We start from the raw sequence: 18,452 nt of genomic DNA, 5'->3' as shown, positions 1-18,452 counted from the left end.
AAAGATAGATACTAGCAAGACAGTCTGTAATTGCCACTCCCCTGACTCCAATCTAGAGGTATATTAACTAAGATTGCTAACTGACATTGAGATTGTCAGGGTCAGTAGCTGTAACATTTATTGATGGTTATGTGTATTTATATGTTGTCTTGAATAGTAATTGTTCTAAAAGGGACCAACATCTATCTGTTGGTCCCATCTATGTTATTAGATAGACAAATTCATTAAATGTGAAAGAATGCTTCAATTATGGTTGTCTCTGGGTTTCTGCTGTGAACCCTGTTTTCATCAGTTCATAAATTTATTGGACTCCCAGCTTTCTGGACAAAACCTTCTGTGCCTTTTATCAGCCAGATGGTAAACTTTGAACATGATTGCTTCAGGCATTTGGATATGGAAGGCAAAAAAAAAAAAAAAAAAAAAAACAAAAACAAAACAAAAACCACTTAAAAAACCTGTGTGTTTATTTATTTTACAAAAATTTAGGTCTGTTTTGTGCACCTGTAGACATAACTGGGCAAGGATGGATTCTAAAGGATTCTATTGCTTTTTTCAATAAAACCTGACCCATTCCTGGTGACATATGGAGAAAATTTTTTTTAAAGGATATGAGTTGCTCTATTGAAAACTCAGTTCCTGACACAGCATAGCATTACTATCAAAATCTGATCAGAGAACCAATAAAACTGTCTTTTACCCCAGCCATAGGGTAAAATGATCTCCGGCTTGTGAACCATCATTTGGTTGAGGTGAGTGGGACAGCTGAAAAGACATAAAATGATGTTGTTGAGGAATCAAATTTGTAAAAGTTACCTTGGGTTCCCACCTGACATCTACATCTAACTAGCACACCTGAGGCTAGGGGGTGAACCACTTCTTGTGGTCTTTTGAAAAAGCCCAAGATGGCAAAAGTCCTGGGATAAAATATAGACAATTTTGGTTCTCGCCATTTTGCCAAATGTGCTCCCACAGAAAGTGCTACATATGCAAGCATCAAATAGTCACTTCCATGTGGTTTGGATTTACAGGAAAATACTATTAGTTTTTGTGAAATCACTGTTATCTCCCAGCAGTGGTTATATTGTGTCAGATATTGTTTGTCCATGTGAAGTTCCTACCACACAGAGCATGTAATGGTGATTCCCAGCTGAAGAACTCAGGAACAAATAATGATCTGTTTCCCACTCCTTAGAAAAGTCCAGGGAGAGCACTTTCCCTGAAATCACATCCTTCCTGTCCATACAGGCATCAGCTCTAACAGATGGCACACCTTGCATTAGAAAAGAGATCAGATAACTCCTTTGATCACACACAACACAGTCTGCCAGGATTCCATCATGCTTTGAATCCAAAAAAAGAAAACAACCTCAAAACATTGGGGACAAAGTACAACTCCTATAGTTGTAAGGGTTAATGACAGTTTCTGCTGTACTGCACTGCAAATTCAGGCTTTCATTCCAAAAGAAAGGGATGAGGAGGGCTGCAATGACCTATATTCACCAGAGACCCCTGGCTTGGTTCTCCAGGGCATTGAGCTCTGAGCCTCAGAGCCCAGGAATGTGTTACCTGCTGGTGTCCTCACCTCCCTGCCTTGCCTCATCTCACGGGGGCCAGGATATTCAGAGTTAAGGGAAGATCAGATAAGTGTTAACACCACAAGCCACAAGCAATTCCTGTTGCTGCTGGCCAGCATCCTTGCAGCCTTTCAGGGTCCTCAGGGACCAGGAACATTCAGGTTCTAAGTCTCATCCATGTTTCTCTGATGGGTAAATCTGTCCTGAGCATCTCTGGACAAACTCTGAATGGTGTAGTGTTGTAGGCAATCTTCCCTCACTTGGGTTCTGCTTCAGAGACTGGGGGAATCTCATCATTTGCATTTTTAGACTGATTAATTCTAATGATGTAGTTGTAATATTTAATTTACATATGCACAGTTATTTGTGATGCAGATTCACCACAAGTGAGAGTGTGAAATGGCAGGGTAATGACAGGTTTCATGAAAATAAATCTTGGATACATTGACAGCCACTGAAGCATTAACATTTCAACAATATTAATTAGCTATATATAGATAGAATTTGATTATAAATCAGTAGAGCCTTCTCCTAAGGATGAACATCAATATACTCATGCCAAGTGATAAAGTTAATTTTGTTCCTTTTCACATACCCTTCTATATTATACTGGATTATATCAACTAGGATGCTGAATGGTTACTGTACATATAATAATATGCCATAAGAGGAAGGCAGGCAAGGTCTGCTTTTTCAGTGTTATGCTCACTGACATAAGCACATTCACCATTCCCTTTCACAAAAAAATTCTGAATTTAAAGTTTCAAACATATCAACCACTGCAGAGAAAGTTCTACGGTGTCACTCTGATGGTGTGAGTTAGTTCTAGACCTTCAGCAAGCATAAGTGTAAGGGCTCAAAACCCACCACTGTTTCTTCACTTCATCTTGCATAATAAAAGCAGCAAATTGCATAAAGCCATGAAATACCTGCAATCATTCACACAGATGTGTTTGTCATTGCTCTGAAGCATCCTTGAGATTTAGAGCAGAAGTGTCTTCAGAGACCAGGATCTTGCCTTTGATGAATTCCACCTTTCCCTACTATCCCACGCTACGTGAATCTACTCCATGGTGGATTCAACATCTTCCTTCTTCAGCTGGAAATAATCCTGCCCACAAAAACATTGCCTATGTCCGTATCATCAGGCTCTCTATGTCTTTGTGCTTTCTTCTGTGCCTCTCACATACCACAGGTACTTTGGTTCAACCTTAGTAGATGTTCTCTCTGCTCTCTATGTCCAGTTTTGCTCTCAGTGTCCAGGCTGGACTGGACTGGACACAGTCTTCAGCCACAACCCCCCCAAACTGGGGAGTTTTCAGGCAGGTGCAATCAGTCTGGTTTGCTAAGATGTGCCCAGCTGCAGGGGTGCCCCAAGGTTTATGTAGCCTCCTTTGTCACATTTTGGAGGGCCAGGGGCATTCTGGCTGGGCAGGGAAGTGTGGGTACCTCACAGCCCTGAGGCATTCCGTGCCACAGCAGTTTTATCCAGCAGCTGTAAGATGTGCATTGACTGATCCCCCAAACCAGACACGAGGGGGCTTTGTGGTCTTACCTCAGTAAACAGAACCAGAGCCGTGCTGATAGAGGACAGGACAAAAACCAAAGCGTTCTTCTTCCGCAGAATTATCCCAATTTTTCTTCTATCCTTTCTTTAAAGAGGGAAACAGAGGCCATTTGGGACATTGTTCTGGTTTTGTGTCTTGGGTAGTAGTAAGGAGGATTTAAAAAATACAGAAAAATTTTGAAACAAGACTGCATGGTAGCACATGGCATTTCTGGGTATTTTTGTCTTGAAGTCTAATTTCTCTGAGATTAGCAGTGCTCCTGACAGTAAGAGAAAGCAATCCTTTTCTGGAAAAACAAACCTTTGTTGGAGTTTAGTGTCTGCAGACATTTAGCTTATACACTACTTTTGCAGCATAGTGCCAGAAATAATAAAAAGGTTTATTAATCTTATACTGTTTTTCTCCACTATAATTTTCTGTTATCTGCTTAAATGCTGTTATTAGAAATATATTTTTTATGCTTAAGCAGGATCAAGTACTTGACCTTTCCTCTGAGCAAGCATTTGCTTATTTTGCAAGAGAAAGAAGGAGGACAGCAATTTCAAAAGGCTTTAAAATAGAAAATAAAAGCAAGCCTTTCCACTTGAACTGTGCCCCTCCTTGCTGTGGCAGATTTAAGTCATGTTCCATGTTATTTCAACATTCTTCTTTTGTGACTGAATTGTGTGCAGGAATATGGGTGAGAGCATGAACCCTCCAGTCATTTCAGTATCAGCCTGAGATAACCACAGAGCAAACTCTGTGGGGTGCAATTTCAAAGTGTCAGTGCTCAGTCCTTCTGTGGCATTTGTAGATATTACTACTGGCTCTTGCTCTACCACTGCTGGAGTGGCTCTAGACTGGAACAGATCTTTGTTGATTGCCAAATACAATAAACCACACAGGAACCACAAGCGGAGAGTTCCTTCTCCACTGCTGTAACTGGGATTACTTTAGCCAGATGCATGAGGAGCCTTGCCACACAAGAAACATTTTCTGTTTCATTTTTAAAAAATTATTATTTATGTTCTGCTAAGGAATACAATCTTACCCAGCACACTATCCACTTTCCAGTTCATGGCAGGCTGACTGTGCAATCCAGACAGGAACCAGGTATGCTTTGGTTATCTGCATATGCTAATGCAGTCTGTCTGGTCAGAAAATTGCACTACAGAGATTTTAAAAAACTCTAAAAAAGAGATCAGAATGTTATACCAAACACAAAATAAGTCAGCCATTTCCAAGGAAGGTGAATCCTTGGAAAAATCCAAATGTAATTTTGAAGAATATTGCAAGGTAACTTTATTAAAAATGAAACTTTTTTTTCTTTAGATAGCTTTTAAAATTTAGCATCTAAAGGCATGACTGGGATATTTTACTTTGGGTCATTTTTTTTTATTATTACTATTATTTTCAAATATTTAACCAATTTTCCTGGGTTTTGATGAAGAGAAAATGGTCATTCCTTATTTTTCTAAAGTAAGTTTAAAAAAATAAAATTAGGTGTCCCTCTTTTCCCCTTGCATGGCCTTATGGTCTGGCTTGGAAAGATGCTTAGGTTTTCCAAGGGTGTTTTCCTGTTGCTGCAACAAGATGATAGATAATGAATGTGGTAATAGCAGCTAAGTTGCAAGGAAAAAAATCACCTCTTGCCAGAAAGACCAGCATAGTTTGAACTGTCAGTTCACGGTTGTAAATAAATCTTTTCATTTTAGCCTTTGGAGCATTAACATAAATTGTTTCCAAATGCTCCAAACCTGCATGGCTCATGTCACTGGAGTTGCCAGACACAAATCTTCCTTCCTCAGGGGAAGAGAAATAAACAGATAGAAAATTCTCCATGTGTACTGTTCTTCTGGAAAAATAGTCAGGTGGGAGAGATGCCTGCACATCTTGGAGGAAGAGCTTTTGTTTCCTGTGCAGGTGTCTAACACAGCATACTGATCCAGGGGCACGGGACAGAAAGCCCCAGCACTGCTCAGCTAATTCAGCCAGCAGCAAGCCCCCCTTTGGCATCCACAGGGGCTTCATTCTCTGTCTCCAGATGCTGTTACAGAAAGAGATCAGAACTTCACTGAATAAACTAAACAACTCCTACATGGTTTAGATAGTTCCCCTTGGCCTCTTTCTTGTGTGTGTGCAGATGCATCTCTCAGTGCTCATCACCTCCTAGGAAAAGTTGAAATAAGAGATAGAACAGCATTTATTAGGCTTGCAGACATAGCTGAAGAGGCAGGCAAGGTCTGCTTTTTCAGTAGTCAGTAGTGTCATGGGATGGGGGAACACTGGATAATTTCTTAATGACATGATGAGCCCTAATATTTATGCAGTAATATGACAACTTCAGGAATTGCTGCCAGTAAAATGAGACTGAGCCAACAGGGAAAGAAGAGGAAAGAAGCATAGATTTTGAATCAGTCTACTAACTTTTTCTTAATTTTTCTGCCAATTCTTTCTTCCTGTGAGACAAAGTGTGGGTAGTACTAACATTTGGCATAAGCTGTAGCTTCTCTTTTGGGCAGGCAACAGAAAGCTCTTTTCCTTTTGGAGATGTGCTTGCTATGTCTGATGCTGTGGGAGGGAGACTAAATGGCAGAAAAAAATCAATTTCTTCATCATGATTATGTTGAGAGCAATCTGAAGAAGCATAAGTATAGAATGACTACAGTAATAAAATCTAAATATCTTTAACCACAAGGAGCTGTAATAATGATGAGCCTCTGTCCCACAACGCTTTATGGTATCAAACACAAGAGAAATAGATCAATGGCAAGGAGGTTGAATTGCAATTTGTGTCCATCCACAGCTGTGCAAGTCTCCTGTTTTGGTTTTTTCCCCTTAAAGTCTAAAACAGTGCATAAAGCCTGCACTAAGCTAAACATGAGGGGATTTTATATAACAGGAATTAATGGACTGGCAATGTAAAGGACCATGTGTACAAAGTGACAGGCAAAATACTGCTCAGTATGATTTCACATTCCTTGATTGTAAGACAACAGTGAAATTATTTGTTTGAAATTCCTTCTAGTATTTAGTAGATAGGACCCATTATTTCCTCACACTTAATTCTCTCTGGAGCAGAAAAAATTCTGTACAATATGCTCAAAATAGCACATAGTAGATCATGAGATTCAGTCCAAGACTGGATTTAAACAGCCTGGAATTTTGGGATGCTTCAACCTTAATTCCAGCTTACTGAATGAAAGCACATGAACCTGAATTCCTAACTTTGAGAGATATTGGATCCAAAAATGGTCCCAGATGCAATGAAAGATTCACATAACTAAAGCCAAAATGCAGATCTCATCTTTCAGTTTCCAAAATCTCTAGAGTTGTTCCTCAAATCTCATCCAGAGCTGTCCCTGCATTGTCTTCATAGAGCAGAGTTCATCCCTAAATCTGTTTGAGATGTAGAAATGAGGACTGCCTCTCCCTGCTCAGGGTGAGGGTGACAATCCCCTGGAACAATCTTGGAGCACATTTAACAAAACTAGATCTCTTTCAGGATTGCAGGCTATGCCCAGGTATTTTCTGAAATAGTGGCAGCAACTATTAAATAATTGCTGAGTTATTTTGAATTGTTGAATTATTACATTATTATATGAATTATTAAATATATCTATTACATGATCCTTACCTCTGCTCCAGTGAAATGCACCCAGAAGAAAATACAGCACTCAAGAGGGAAAGTCCTGTGACCAAGAGACAGGAATGCCCACTTCTAAGGGAACAGTCCTTCTTCCAGTCACAAAGCACTTCTATATTTTGCATTTAGTAGCTTTGGATGAAATGGTATAAACCTGTAAAGGAATTACACTTTATAGTTTTTGTTTTTACACATCAAGACTGCAGAGAAATGTTTCACTCTGCAGTATCACACTTCTACTTTTAAATCTGGGTTAGAAAGAAATAATTCTGAAGAAGGGTGACAAATGCAAGTTCATAAGTGGTTTCTGCTCACATTTTAATTTAGCAATAATGCGCATTAAATGGGCAACAAAATCCTATCATTTGGAAAAAAGTACCTAATATAGTCAGGTGAAAAGTACAGATTTCTGTCCTAAATCCAGACCATTTTAACAAAAGCTATCACTCCTCTCAGACTTAGTCATACATCTACACATATAACTCTGTGTACATTGGCCCGACTGCATTTTGCTGAGGTTACTCCAGAAGGAAATTAAGTCCTAAGACTAGTTCTTTCCTGGGAAAGTCCAAACCTGTTATGTAGGTTAGGGGTGTAAACAGGCTCAAAACAAAGAGGAAAATCCATTATCATCTATTAAATGTTCCAGTAAAGACTGCAGGTGTACTTAACTTGCTGGAAGTAATGGGAATGTTCCTATGTATTGTCCCTGTGTATTGTCCCTATTCTCCTGCATTATACTTCCATTGCTAGCTGCTGCTGCTGGAAATGGGCTGCAGGGGAGCCTTGGTGGTCATTGCACTTCTCTCTCCAGCACATCTTCTTACTTTCTGTCTTCTTATCAGTCCTATGAGCCCCTCTGCTCCTTAAGGACAAAGAGCACCCTACATACTCCCAGTTCCCCTCCGGGATAAGAAAGTTAATTAGTTCCTAGATCATTTTGAAGGGCAAAGCAGTTGCCCTGCTAGTCTTGCAATGTCAGAAGCACAGAAGACCAGCTTCCAGGATTTGTGCTTCCTGCAGGCACATTTTGGGGCTTGCTAGTTTGTCTCTCTTCTTTAGTAGTTACTTGGAATTCATAAGACTTTCCAGCAGTGGAGACATCACTTACCTACTTCACACATGTAAAAGCACTCACCCATCAGTCTGGGGTAGTCACTACAAAATTCAGCAGTGGATTGGCCATTTAAAAAAATAAAACATTGTCCATTCAGACAGTCCTAAAACCTTAATCATATCCCAGCTAGACAGAATGAAAGATAATAGTAAAAACTGAAATCCTTGGGGAGAACTCAGGATTTCAAAATGCCCTATGGGTGGCTCCCACTGCCAGAGGGAGAGGACAAACTCCAGAAATCAGCAACCTGTGCCAAGAACACTAAGCAAGTAACATTTTGTTTAAAACTGAGAGCTGAAGTTGGCAAAAGGACTGCAGATGCTGTAAATGTCACTTGTGCATGAAAGACAGAGGTAGCCACTTAAGCTATTAGTACTCAAAACATTTAAGGATTTATGGATCAGATGTGCCTTAAAGAGGAGGTGCAGCCTGGCAGGCAGTTAAGATCATGCAGTCCAGGTGGCATGGGCTTTCTGCTTGGGAAATTCCCTTTCCTAAGCTGGCAGCTATGCCTTGCTCCAGCTGTACCCTCCAGATTTCAGGTGCAACACATGCTGCAAGCCTCAGGTTAAGAAAGAAGGTGATGACTAATGAAACCCAAAATAAATTGTCCCAGATAATAAATATTCATCAAAGGTACTTGTGTCATCTTTGCTTGTATGTGCATCCAGAAAATGATAGAGACATAACAAGTCTTGAGGAGCAAACACCAATTGTGCCTAATTCAGACAAGCTGAAACATCATATACAGTTTCTTCTACTTGATTTTTCCCTTCCATAATATTTTTTTTACATTTGTCTGAGCCAGAGCACCCGGGAGCCAGCTCCCATTTGTGTCCCAATACACTTCAGCTATTGGATAACTTCTTCAGGTGCATCAGAGGAGAATCAGATACACAGTCACTGATCCTACACCTTCCACCCCCATAGTCCCATGCACGAGCAGAGATGGAGGGTTGGTGTCTGCCTGTGGGAGAATGATTGCCAGACACTGGCCTAGTGAGAATGCAGAGAAGGAAGGTGCAGAAGCACATAGCTGTGGTGCCTGATAGTCTGTGCATGACTCAAGCCTACTAGCAATGTAAACCTTTCTCTTGCCTTATGTAGGAGATGTTGCTTCTGAAGGAAGATTAGCTGGCTCATCCCCTTAATGGACTTGACTCCCTCCATCCCCTAGCGAAACACCTTCTTATTGCAGACCTATAGGTCAAATTCCATTCACAAATCCCACAAGAATTCTTCACACTCGGGATTTAATCCTTCCTCTCATGTCTAGCCCTAGGTCTGGCCGAAGATGGATCAACAGATGGCTAACTTAGGTGGGCTGCACTGCCAAATTTATAGCCCAGTTTTTTCCTATTGTGTTCATTTATTTGACTGAAAGTCAGACTAAAATTGAGGTACAATGAGAAAAACAAGAATTGATAACCCTTTATTGGGGGATGGGGTCAAGTGTAGCTCAGTCTGACGTGTGCCTGTTCCTGTCTTTGTGGCAGGATAGCTGGACTCCAGAGACCAACATGACTGAACGCTTTGATTGCCACTACTGCAAAGAGTCTCTGTTTGGTAAGAAGTACGTCCTGAAGGAGGACAGCCCCTTCTGTGTGAAATGTTATGAAAATCTTTATTCCAACACCTGTGAGGAATGCAAAAAACCTATTGGCGCTGACTGCAAGGTATGTCAGATTTGTGTCTTGTTACAGAAACCTTGACAGAGCAGCCTGGGTACAGAGCTCTGAGATCTGGAAGGATCCAGCCTAACAGCTACACAGGGGCTTCTTTTGATGGGAGAGCATGTTTTCTGGACCCCTTTATCTGTTTTGTATCATTTCACTTGGCAAACCCTTCTTTAGCCAGCATGGTAATAGAAATACACTCCTGTAAAGCACAGAATGGTCTGATGCTCTGATGTAAGAAATTCTCTTTAATTCATTGGGTGACCCTTTCCTCAGAACCTCAGCTGGGTTCTGAGAGGGTGACAGAAGCTGGTTGTGCCTACTTTTGGGTCAGAGGGAGCGAAGGCACTGCTGGCTTTGCTGTGACCACACTCCTATGGTCATCAAGAGACACACACTCAAGCAAAGGTGCTAACTTGGAGGTCACAGAAATCCAGCTAATGCTGGCACAAGTAATAAATCAGATAGAGTTAGAAAAATTAACCTTTTAAACACGGAATGATGATAGTGGAGTCTAATTAAAGAATGGGAGGGACAGAGCAGAGGCCTTGCTTGCTTGAGTTATGCACTGCTACAAGACATGGAAACACCTGCCTGGTACAGATCAGTTATGACCACCTGTATTTCTTTTAAATTAATTTAAAAAACTGGAGTTCATGCCAGTTTCAGCCTGCCTGAATGAGGACAGAGGAGCCATTCAGTGAAGTGTCTGTTACACAGCTACCAACAGACTTCATCTGATATGCCTCCTCCTTGCATAAAACTGGCCTGTTCAAAGTTGGGCAAGATTGTCACTGACAGAGCAAGATTGCAGTAGAAATACAATTTGTATTGCATGCCCATAGAATTTTTCACTGACCCAAGGAGATCTGATTTTTGATTTCCCATTGCTGATGATCCATGCCTCTACAAAGATAAACAAATTCCCATTAGTGATACTACCACCCAATCACTAGTTCAGAGATATAAAAATATGTGCTTACTCAGATTGGAAAAAATAAATGTCTCATACCTTCCAAATTGATCTACAACACCCTATTGGCAAATCAGTAGGAAAGTCCTTTTCAGAAGCCTTAAAAAGGTAAAAATTTTTCACCACCAAGACAGGGAACTGGCAATAATCTGTAAGAAGGTATAAAATTGCCAGCTTTCCTACAGCTCATAAATATTCAGTTTAGAGATGAGATACATCTGGCCTGGCCTGACCTGAAAAAGCAAAATATTCCTGCCCCGTTCCAGAATGTGCTTTTGTTTTAAGGTCTCTATCTAATCCCCTGAGAAGATATTTCCATGTGTTGATAGTCAAGAATTTAAAAACTTGGACCAGCTTCAACAAATCTTGGTCAAAGTATTCAGGAATTAATCAGGCTGAACTTTTCAACCCAGATTTATGTATTTAGGGAGTGTGGGTGTTATCCGATATACTGCTTTTCTTTACTTTTAAGTGAAGCACACTCTAATAACAGATAGAAAAAAAAAAAAGAAAAAGCCCCAACTGTCTGCAATCTAAGAACATTTTAACTATGTAAAAACTATGTGGAAAACACAACTAAGAGATAGTAAATAAAGATTTCTTAAAGAGCTATAAAATGTGTCAGAAGCAAACATGTCCTTCTGTTGTTTCCATGACTGCCGTTTGTGCCTGTTCATGCTGTAGTTTTTGAAGCTGTTGAGCAATTTTAGCAGATTCTGATAGATGGATAAAAGTTGAAACGTAAATTCCTGCAAGTTTTCTGAAAAAACTTGTGTTTGGGTAGAAAAAGAGATCCTATGAATGTTCTCACTGAGAAGCAAACTAAAGTTGTTTTTCAGTGACAGTAATAGACACTAGAGAACACATTTGAGAGACCCCTTACAAGTGCCTCAGCCACAAGGTAAGTTTCAGATGAAGTGTGCGCACTGTGAGCATAATTCAGCCATGAAACAGTCACAAAAAATCAGGCTTCTCCTCATTAAACTGTATGAATATGTAGGTACATAAATAAAAAAATACACATACACACACCTGTATATATGCAATTTTACATAAATCTTTTTACACATACTTTTTCATCTGAACAAGGAAGATAAATTGCACTCTCTTTGGGAATGAAACCAGTGTGTTTACTGCATGGACGAAATTGACTCCAATTTGTTTGTATGCTCGACATAACCTAAAACTGTAAAATTTGGAATAAAAAATATAATGGAGTGACAGTGTCATGAGAAAAGTTCACATCCAAGCCTCTGCATCCGGCAGCCGTGTCCACACCTACAACCACATTACAACCTGCAAAGTACCACAAAGTTCTCACATCAGATTTTCCTTCACAAGTCCCTTCTTGGCCACCATTATTTCTCTTCACTAAGAAAAGCTACACTGAGAACCAGATACTCTTAACTTCCTTCTTCCCCATCCTCCCAATTACAATCAAGCCTCCTATAACTGACAGGGTTACACCAAAGAGAAAGCACAGGTGCTGAAAAGAGGACACTTGTAATACTCAAATTCTGACAGCACTGGACTCTGAGAGGATGAAATTGATGCTGAATTTTCACATTGTGTATTAGCTATAGCACAGAGAGGCCACAAGACAGCAATGCTGTAGAGAAACTTTCCTTGAATTCAAGTCAGGCGAGAAATTTCTTCACTATCTTTCTAGTTTTTCAGGTAGTTTATGGGTAACTGAGTAATAAATAATTTGTTCCTTGTTTTAAAAGAACAAGTCTTTGCCACCAGAAAATCCCAGAATGACAACATACGTCTGAATGCCACCTTTGGGCATAAGCCATTTCATTAACTGTAAACACTTCTAGCTGATGCTTACAAAACTTCCACAGGCAAATTAAAAGCTTCATGTACTGACTGGTAGGAGGCACCAGCAGGACGCATGAAAATACAGGGTCGTTTCTCTCACACCTATTACACATTATCCATATGCCAACAGGTTACAGGAGAAATTTACTTTCCTAGGAAAAAATTGTCATTTTAATGGCTAAGTCCCTGGTGAATGCTCACCACACCTACAGTTTCATGCTTATTTCTGGAAATCCACACATCTTGCACCCATTTGCTTAACTGCTGAAGGGTTACTTTTGGTTGACTTTGGCTTTTTTAATACTTTCCTTGCAGATCCTATGATATGGAGACCTTGCAAATACAGGAAATACCTTCAGTAATCCTGTGTTTAATGCAGTCCACAAGCTGGCCTTGCCAAGCAGAAGGGGGTGAAAACTCTCTCTGTGAAACGTGCAAATTAAATTATGAGTGGATTGTGAGATACAGCTACTGTGTCAGCACACAGGCCAAAAATGCCTCAAAAGGGTCATCCTCACACATAAACCAAACAAGAAATAAGACCTCCAGTAATGAGAATCAGAAAAGAGAAAAAATCATTTTTCTTGTTTTTAATATTTAAACCCCATCCCAACATGCCACACTTTTTCAGCTCATTATTGAATCTCAGGCTAGTTTTTGTGAGGTGAAATGGTAAAAGAGGTGGATACCTTAATATCTTCTCACACATGTAAGGGGCTGAGTACAGCACAATATCACTTGTTTTTTACCTTTTCTCAACATAATTTTATAGGTATGTGCCAGTCTAACATACTTAAGTGTTTTGCTCCAGGGTATGTGTAGCTAAAATCTGCACAGCATTTAGTTGGCATAGCCCATTTCCTACATTCAGCCTTCTGAAAAGACCATTGAGGTAAAAAAAGCCATGAACAACATATACAGTTACTGTTCTGGCAATAAACTCTCTAATCTCCTCCTTCCTACTGGGTCCCTGTTGACACCCAGAGAAGCTGGAACCCTGTTGTTCAAGAGAAATGGTGCTGAATAATGGCTTCAGTTTGCTTAGACTTAAAAAGCCTGAGGAGAAGACAATAAAAATGCAGGGTATGAGGAGCCCAAGCTTAACCCAGTTAACTGGTAACCCTAGTCTAAGGAGATCTTCTGGGTTTTTTTAAAAAAACACATTTTCCCAAGTCAAATGCAGTCCCACCCTAGAGGCCAAATAAACCATGCTGGAGCAAAACTATACAGAGCTGTGGAGAAGCTGTAAAACTTGATCTTGCCAATGTTAACAGTTACCTTGTCAAAGTTTTCTTTGTGGTTGTCATAATGAAAATAAGTGAAAATACAACAGAAATTAGTTCTATATCACTTGCACCTTCTGCTGGAACAGATTTATTTGGGTTACAATCAGCTAGCATAAACTAGAATTCATATGCCTAAACTAAATCTGATGTTTTTTCAGCTTAACAGAGGAGCAGCCTGACAGTCAGAAAGCTTTCAGTCAGTTTTTGCACATGCTTTTCCAGTGTAGAATTTGCTCCAGATCAATACATCCACAGCTTATGAACAAGTCAAAGGCTCCAGTAAAATATACAACATGCTGAAATAGACCAAACCCCCTTTTCAGTGACCTAAGAACACTCATGATGCATAAATGGTTTCATCAGTACCTTGGACTTGCTTGCTTTCAGATGTGACAGATTCTGAGAGAGAAAGGAATATCCATTTCATCAGTCTAATATTCTACTGTCAAAGTCAGACATCTTAGACTCTCTCTACATTCAATATAGAGTTATAGTAATCCAGAGAAGGTAAAGATTATTCAATCCACTTTTTATCTGGAGTACTTTTTGTTTAGTTTTTCTTCATGATTTCATGATGATGAAATACCTGCTACTGTCACCCACCCAGCTACTGCCTATAAAATCTTGCCATCATAACTGACTCAGGGATCAAATCTTTCATCTTTGACACCTAATCTTTGTTTTCATTACTCCTCTTCTAAAAGGCATGCATCATCTGCAGGGCATCATTTCACTGACAAAATAAGCATACATCACCACATGAATTTTGGATATTTAAAAATGGCTTGCTGAAAATTGCAAAACCAGGAAATGACAGGTAATGAGGAAAAATAATTGAATACATCACATTACAAGAGAGAGAAGATCAGACATCTTGTTCTACTTTCTAAAAGTCAAATTTTGTTATTTTGGAAAGCACTGCATATTGTATTTTTCTGTTAAAATATAATATGAGACCAGATTTAGGCTATTGGACATCTCCCAAAGAGAAGAAAAAAATGTAAGTAACTTCCAAAGAAGATTGGTTTTCATTTGCTATTAGAAAAGATTAAAATATTACAGTCAGAAATTTGTATTGTTTCAAAAGGATTTAGCTGAAATGAATAGATGAGCTGAATAAACAACTGTCTGAAAGATGTAAACTGGAAGTCTAAGATATTCTACCACAGAGTGCAATCTCAGAGACGAAAATTGTTACTCACAATGATCCAAAAAAATTAGGTGAGTGGCACAGATGTTCATACAGAAATGTTTAATTGCATAGTCAAATTTTGACACAAATTACTAAAGTTTACAAGCTACCACATATCACCTGAGCTAGATGAAATTGTTTCAGCGTTTCCAGCTAGATGTTTATGAGAACAAGGCTCCCAAAGACAAACTGTTATTTTAGGTTAATCTAAATCTGTGGTATCTTGCTCTGGTTTAAGATTGCATGTTTGGAGTTACTGTGACTGTACTGACTGACATGGTACAGCTAATGCCAGATAAGTATGAACCCTTTGTGATGCTTCACACAACTGCAAGATTGGAATTCATTATTCTACCACTCGCTCTTCTCCTTCAGTTAATCTAACTAGTTTAGTGTCTGCAATAAATACAGAGTAGATCTTGGGCTAGAACTTGAGAATTTATTTCAGCTGAACTCCCTATTCATGACAATTCTATCCTTTCGCAATCCCAAACCAGAGCCTCTATATTTTGGGGCAGACACCATTTCTTGTATTCAAGCTCTATTTTGTTTGAAGTCCAAAGACATTGTTCAAGTGTTACATGTACAGGCCACCTTAATTTAAATTTTAAAAAAGCCCAATCCACTGGTTTAGGTCACAATTTTGAGAAGTACTGTTTCTTTTAAATAATCAAAGGAACCACTGTGAAGAGTATTTTAAATACTAACATGCCCACAGTAATCCCTTGGCCAGTACTCTGGATCACGGGATGCAGGTACAATGTGGTCTTGTATCTTTCAGTAAAATCCACATCTGAAATATAGGTAAACCAAATCACAAGAGCCAGTAAAAATTTGTGGTAGCGGAAAAAACCCCAGACAGATCAGACTCATTCACTCTTGGTGTAAATCTGTCAAAAAAATACCAGAATGCAATTGGGAAAAAATACTTCTGTTCAGGAGTAAATATCTATGAAATGAACTAGAAATCAGCAATAGATAAGGGAAATAGGGGAAGTCTATCATACCTATTGGATAACAAGTTTTAATCCAACTCAAAAGCGGGGCTTTATTCTCAAAGGAAATACCTAAGTGAAATTAGCTGCTCCTCTGTCACAAACGAAAAGGGTTACCTTGAACTGAGAAAGGGTTGATAGTTGTCATGAGCTGCTCTTGGTTATCACAGCAAAATAAGTTCACCTTTGTCAGAACATTTTGCTTTCCTCAAAGCAGACCCAGGTCCTGGCTGGAGTTCAGATTTGGACATGTTTGCATTCTCTGAGCTTCCAGTTGTGCAAACCATTCATTCCACTTACTCTGTGGTTTTGGATTTCTGCAGGATCTGTCTTATAAGGACCGCCACTGGCATGAAACCTGCTTCCACTGCTTCCAGTGCAAGAATTCCTTGGTGGACAAACCTTTTGCTGCAAAAGAGGAACATCTACTTTGTACTGACTGCTACTCCAATGAGTACTCTTCCAAATGTAATGAGTGCAAGAAAACTATTATGCCAGGTTAGGATGCTCACTTTTTGGACTAAATAGCTAGCCCAAACTCAGCAATATTTGTGAGAAATGTCTCTCCTTGACTATCTCTACTAGGTCATGCTGAACTCTGTAAAAAACTGGTGAGGGTGCATTCTAGTCCACTTCCATGACCAGAACATGCAATATACATAGTGGCTTATGGAAGAACTTTCATTCACGTGAAAATTTTGTCTAATTACTAAAAATTTAGCTTCTCTCAGACAGATGAAAAATTGATCAAAATGCCTCTGAGGTCTTTCTTGAGCACAAAGATATGAAGGAACAGGAAAGAGCTATTTTTATTTTGACCTGAAACATGAGGTTATAGTATTAGATTGCTAAAACCTGTTGTTCTTACAAAAATACTGTAGCATTCTGTGATGATTTGAGGGCCTTAATGTTGAAGTGCTATCAGTGCAGGAACAAAATATTAAAAGGCAGTTTGAAGAATCCTTGTACAGACTCCATAATGATTACTAGTTACTTTGTCAGCTGGTTCTGACATTGGTAATCTCAGATAAAAAAGAGAAAACCACAATATTTTGCTCCTCAGGTGTAAAAATGAAGACTTGATGATGAAATAGAACAATATTTAAAAGGAGACAACCCTATCTATTCCAAGTTTAAACATCCCCTACTATTCTATGTGCGCCCATTTTGCTGACACAGAAATAAAAACTGACATGTTTGGGAATAGCCAGTGCTAGTTTTAAAGCTGGAACTCTATGACCCAGGAAGTCCATTCCCATCCCAGAAAGCTGGTTGTCTCCTGGGCTGCATCTAACATAAGAAGAACATGGAACTGTTGGAGGAGGTCTGGGGGAGGGCCACAAAGAGGGCTGAAACACTCTGCTTATAAAGACAGGTTGGGGGAGCTGGCATTGTTCAGCCTGGAGAAGGCTCTGGGGAAACCTGTTTGCAGCCTTTCAGTACTGAAAGGGGACCTGTAACAATCCTGTAACAAAGATGGGGACAAACTTTTTAGCAGGGCCTGTTGCAATAGAACAAAGTGTAACTTTTTTAAAGTAAGAGAGAGTTGATTTAGATTACTATAAGGAATAAGTTTTCTACAATGAAGGGCTAAGGTAAAACACTGAAACAGGTTGCCCAGAGAGGTGGTGGATTCCCCATTCTGGAAAAATTCAAGGTCAGTTTGGATGGGGTTCTGAGCAACCTGATCAAGTTGAAGATGTCCCTGCTTACTGCAAGGGCTTGGACTAGATGATCTTTAAAGGTTTCTTTCAACTAAAACTGTTCTATAAATCTATGATTCTATAATGTTATGTGTATATATTTTTAGTACTGCTCATCAGGTTCATTGCCATTATCAGTGATTTACTGGATGGATCACTTTTTGTCTATTATGCCAGTTATACATAGATATGTAATAATGGAGGCTGGATTGAGTGACACAGAATCGCTGCTTCTCTTATAAGCCAGAAGAGAAGAAATCAATTTTTGTAAGCTTTGCGACTACTCACTGGTCTCTATCTGCTTACCCAAGATAGCTGAGATGTCACCACACTGGAAGAGCAGTACACTCATCATATTTATTCTACCTACACAGCACACTGTGGTAGTACAGGAGCTACAGCAGAGGAGTATGATCACCATTGAAAGCATAATTTATTTTGAAAGAATCAGCAAGTGATTGGATATCTTTTGTGGAGACTGTTAGTGCTAAACTTGCCCTTTGCTTTGAGCCACTAAATGCAAAATGTAGATCACAGAATCACAGAATCACAGAATCACTAGGTTGGAAGAGACCTTCAAGATCATTGAGTCCAACCCATACCCTCACACCTCAACTAAACCATGGCACTGAGTGCCACATCCAGTCTTCTTTTAAACAAGTCCAGGGATGGTGACTCCACCACCTTCCTGGACAGACCATTCCAGTACTTTATCACTCTTTCTGTAAAAAACTTTTTCCTAATATCCAATCTATATTTCCCTTGATGTAGCTTAAGGTTGTGTCCTCTTGTGTCAGCTGCTGCCTGGAGAAAGAGACCAACTCCCAGCTGGCTGCAGCCACCTTTCAGGGAGTTGTACAGAGTGACAAGGTCACCCCTGAGTCTCCTTTTATCCAGGCTAAACACCCCCATCTCCCTC

General features: G+C 39.6%; 1 protein-coding gene across 9 annotated transcripts in view; it reads left to right on the top strand.

Annotated features, from left to right (window-relative positions):
* FHL2 (four and a half LIM domains 2) overlaps window positions 1-18,452 on the top strand; it is a 54,076-nt gene that overhangs the window by 30,623 nt on the left and 5,001 nt on the right. For 5 of the 9 annotated variants that reach the window (XM_063149846.1, XM_063149841.1, XM_063149847.1 and 2 more), the window contains exons 2-3: window positions 9,381-9,560; window positions 16,154-16,328. In XM_063149846.1, coding sequence (XP_063005916.1) covers window positions 9,405-9,560; window positions 16,154-16,328 — 331 coding nt within the window. In that variant the 5' untranslated portion in view covers window positions 9,381-9,404. The remainder of the gene's footprint in view (window positions 1-9,380; window positions 9,561-16,153; window positions 16,329-18,452) is intronic. The other 4 variants (XM_063149849.1, XM_063149848.1, XM_063149844.1 and 1 more) reach the window with 1 other exon arrangement.

The sequence above is a fragment of the Melospiza melodia genome, chromosome 2 (genome assembly GCF_035770615.1).
Source record: "Melospiza melodia melodia isolate bMelMel2 chromosome 2, bMelMel2.pri, whole genome shotgun sequence".
NCBI classification, from domain to species: domain Eukaryota; kingdom Metazoa; phylum Chordata; class Aves; order Passeriformes; family Passerellidae; genus Melospiza; species Melospiza melodia.
The sequence above is the reverse complement of the archived record's forward strand: the minus strand, read 5'-3'. Positions and strand labels throughout refer to the sequence as shown.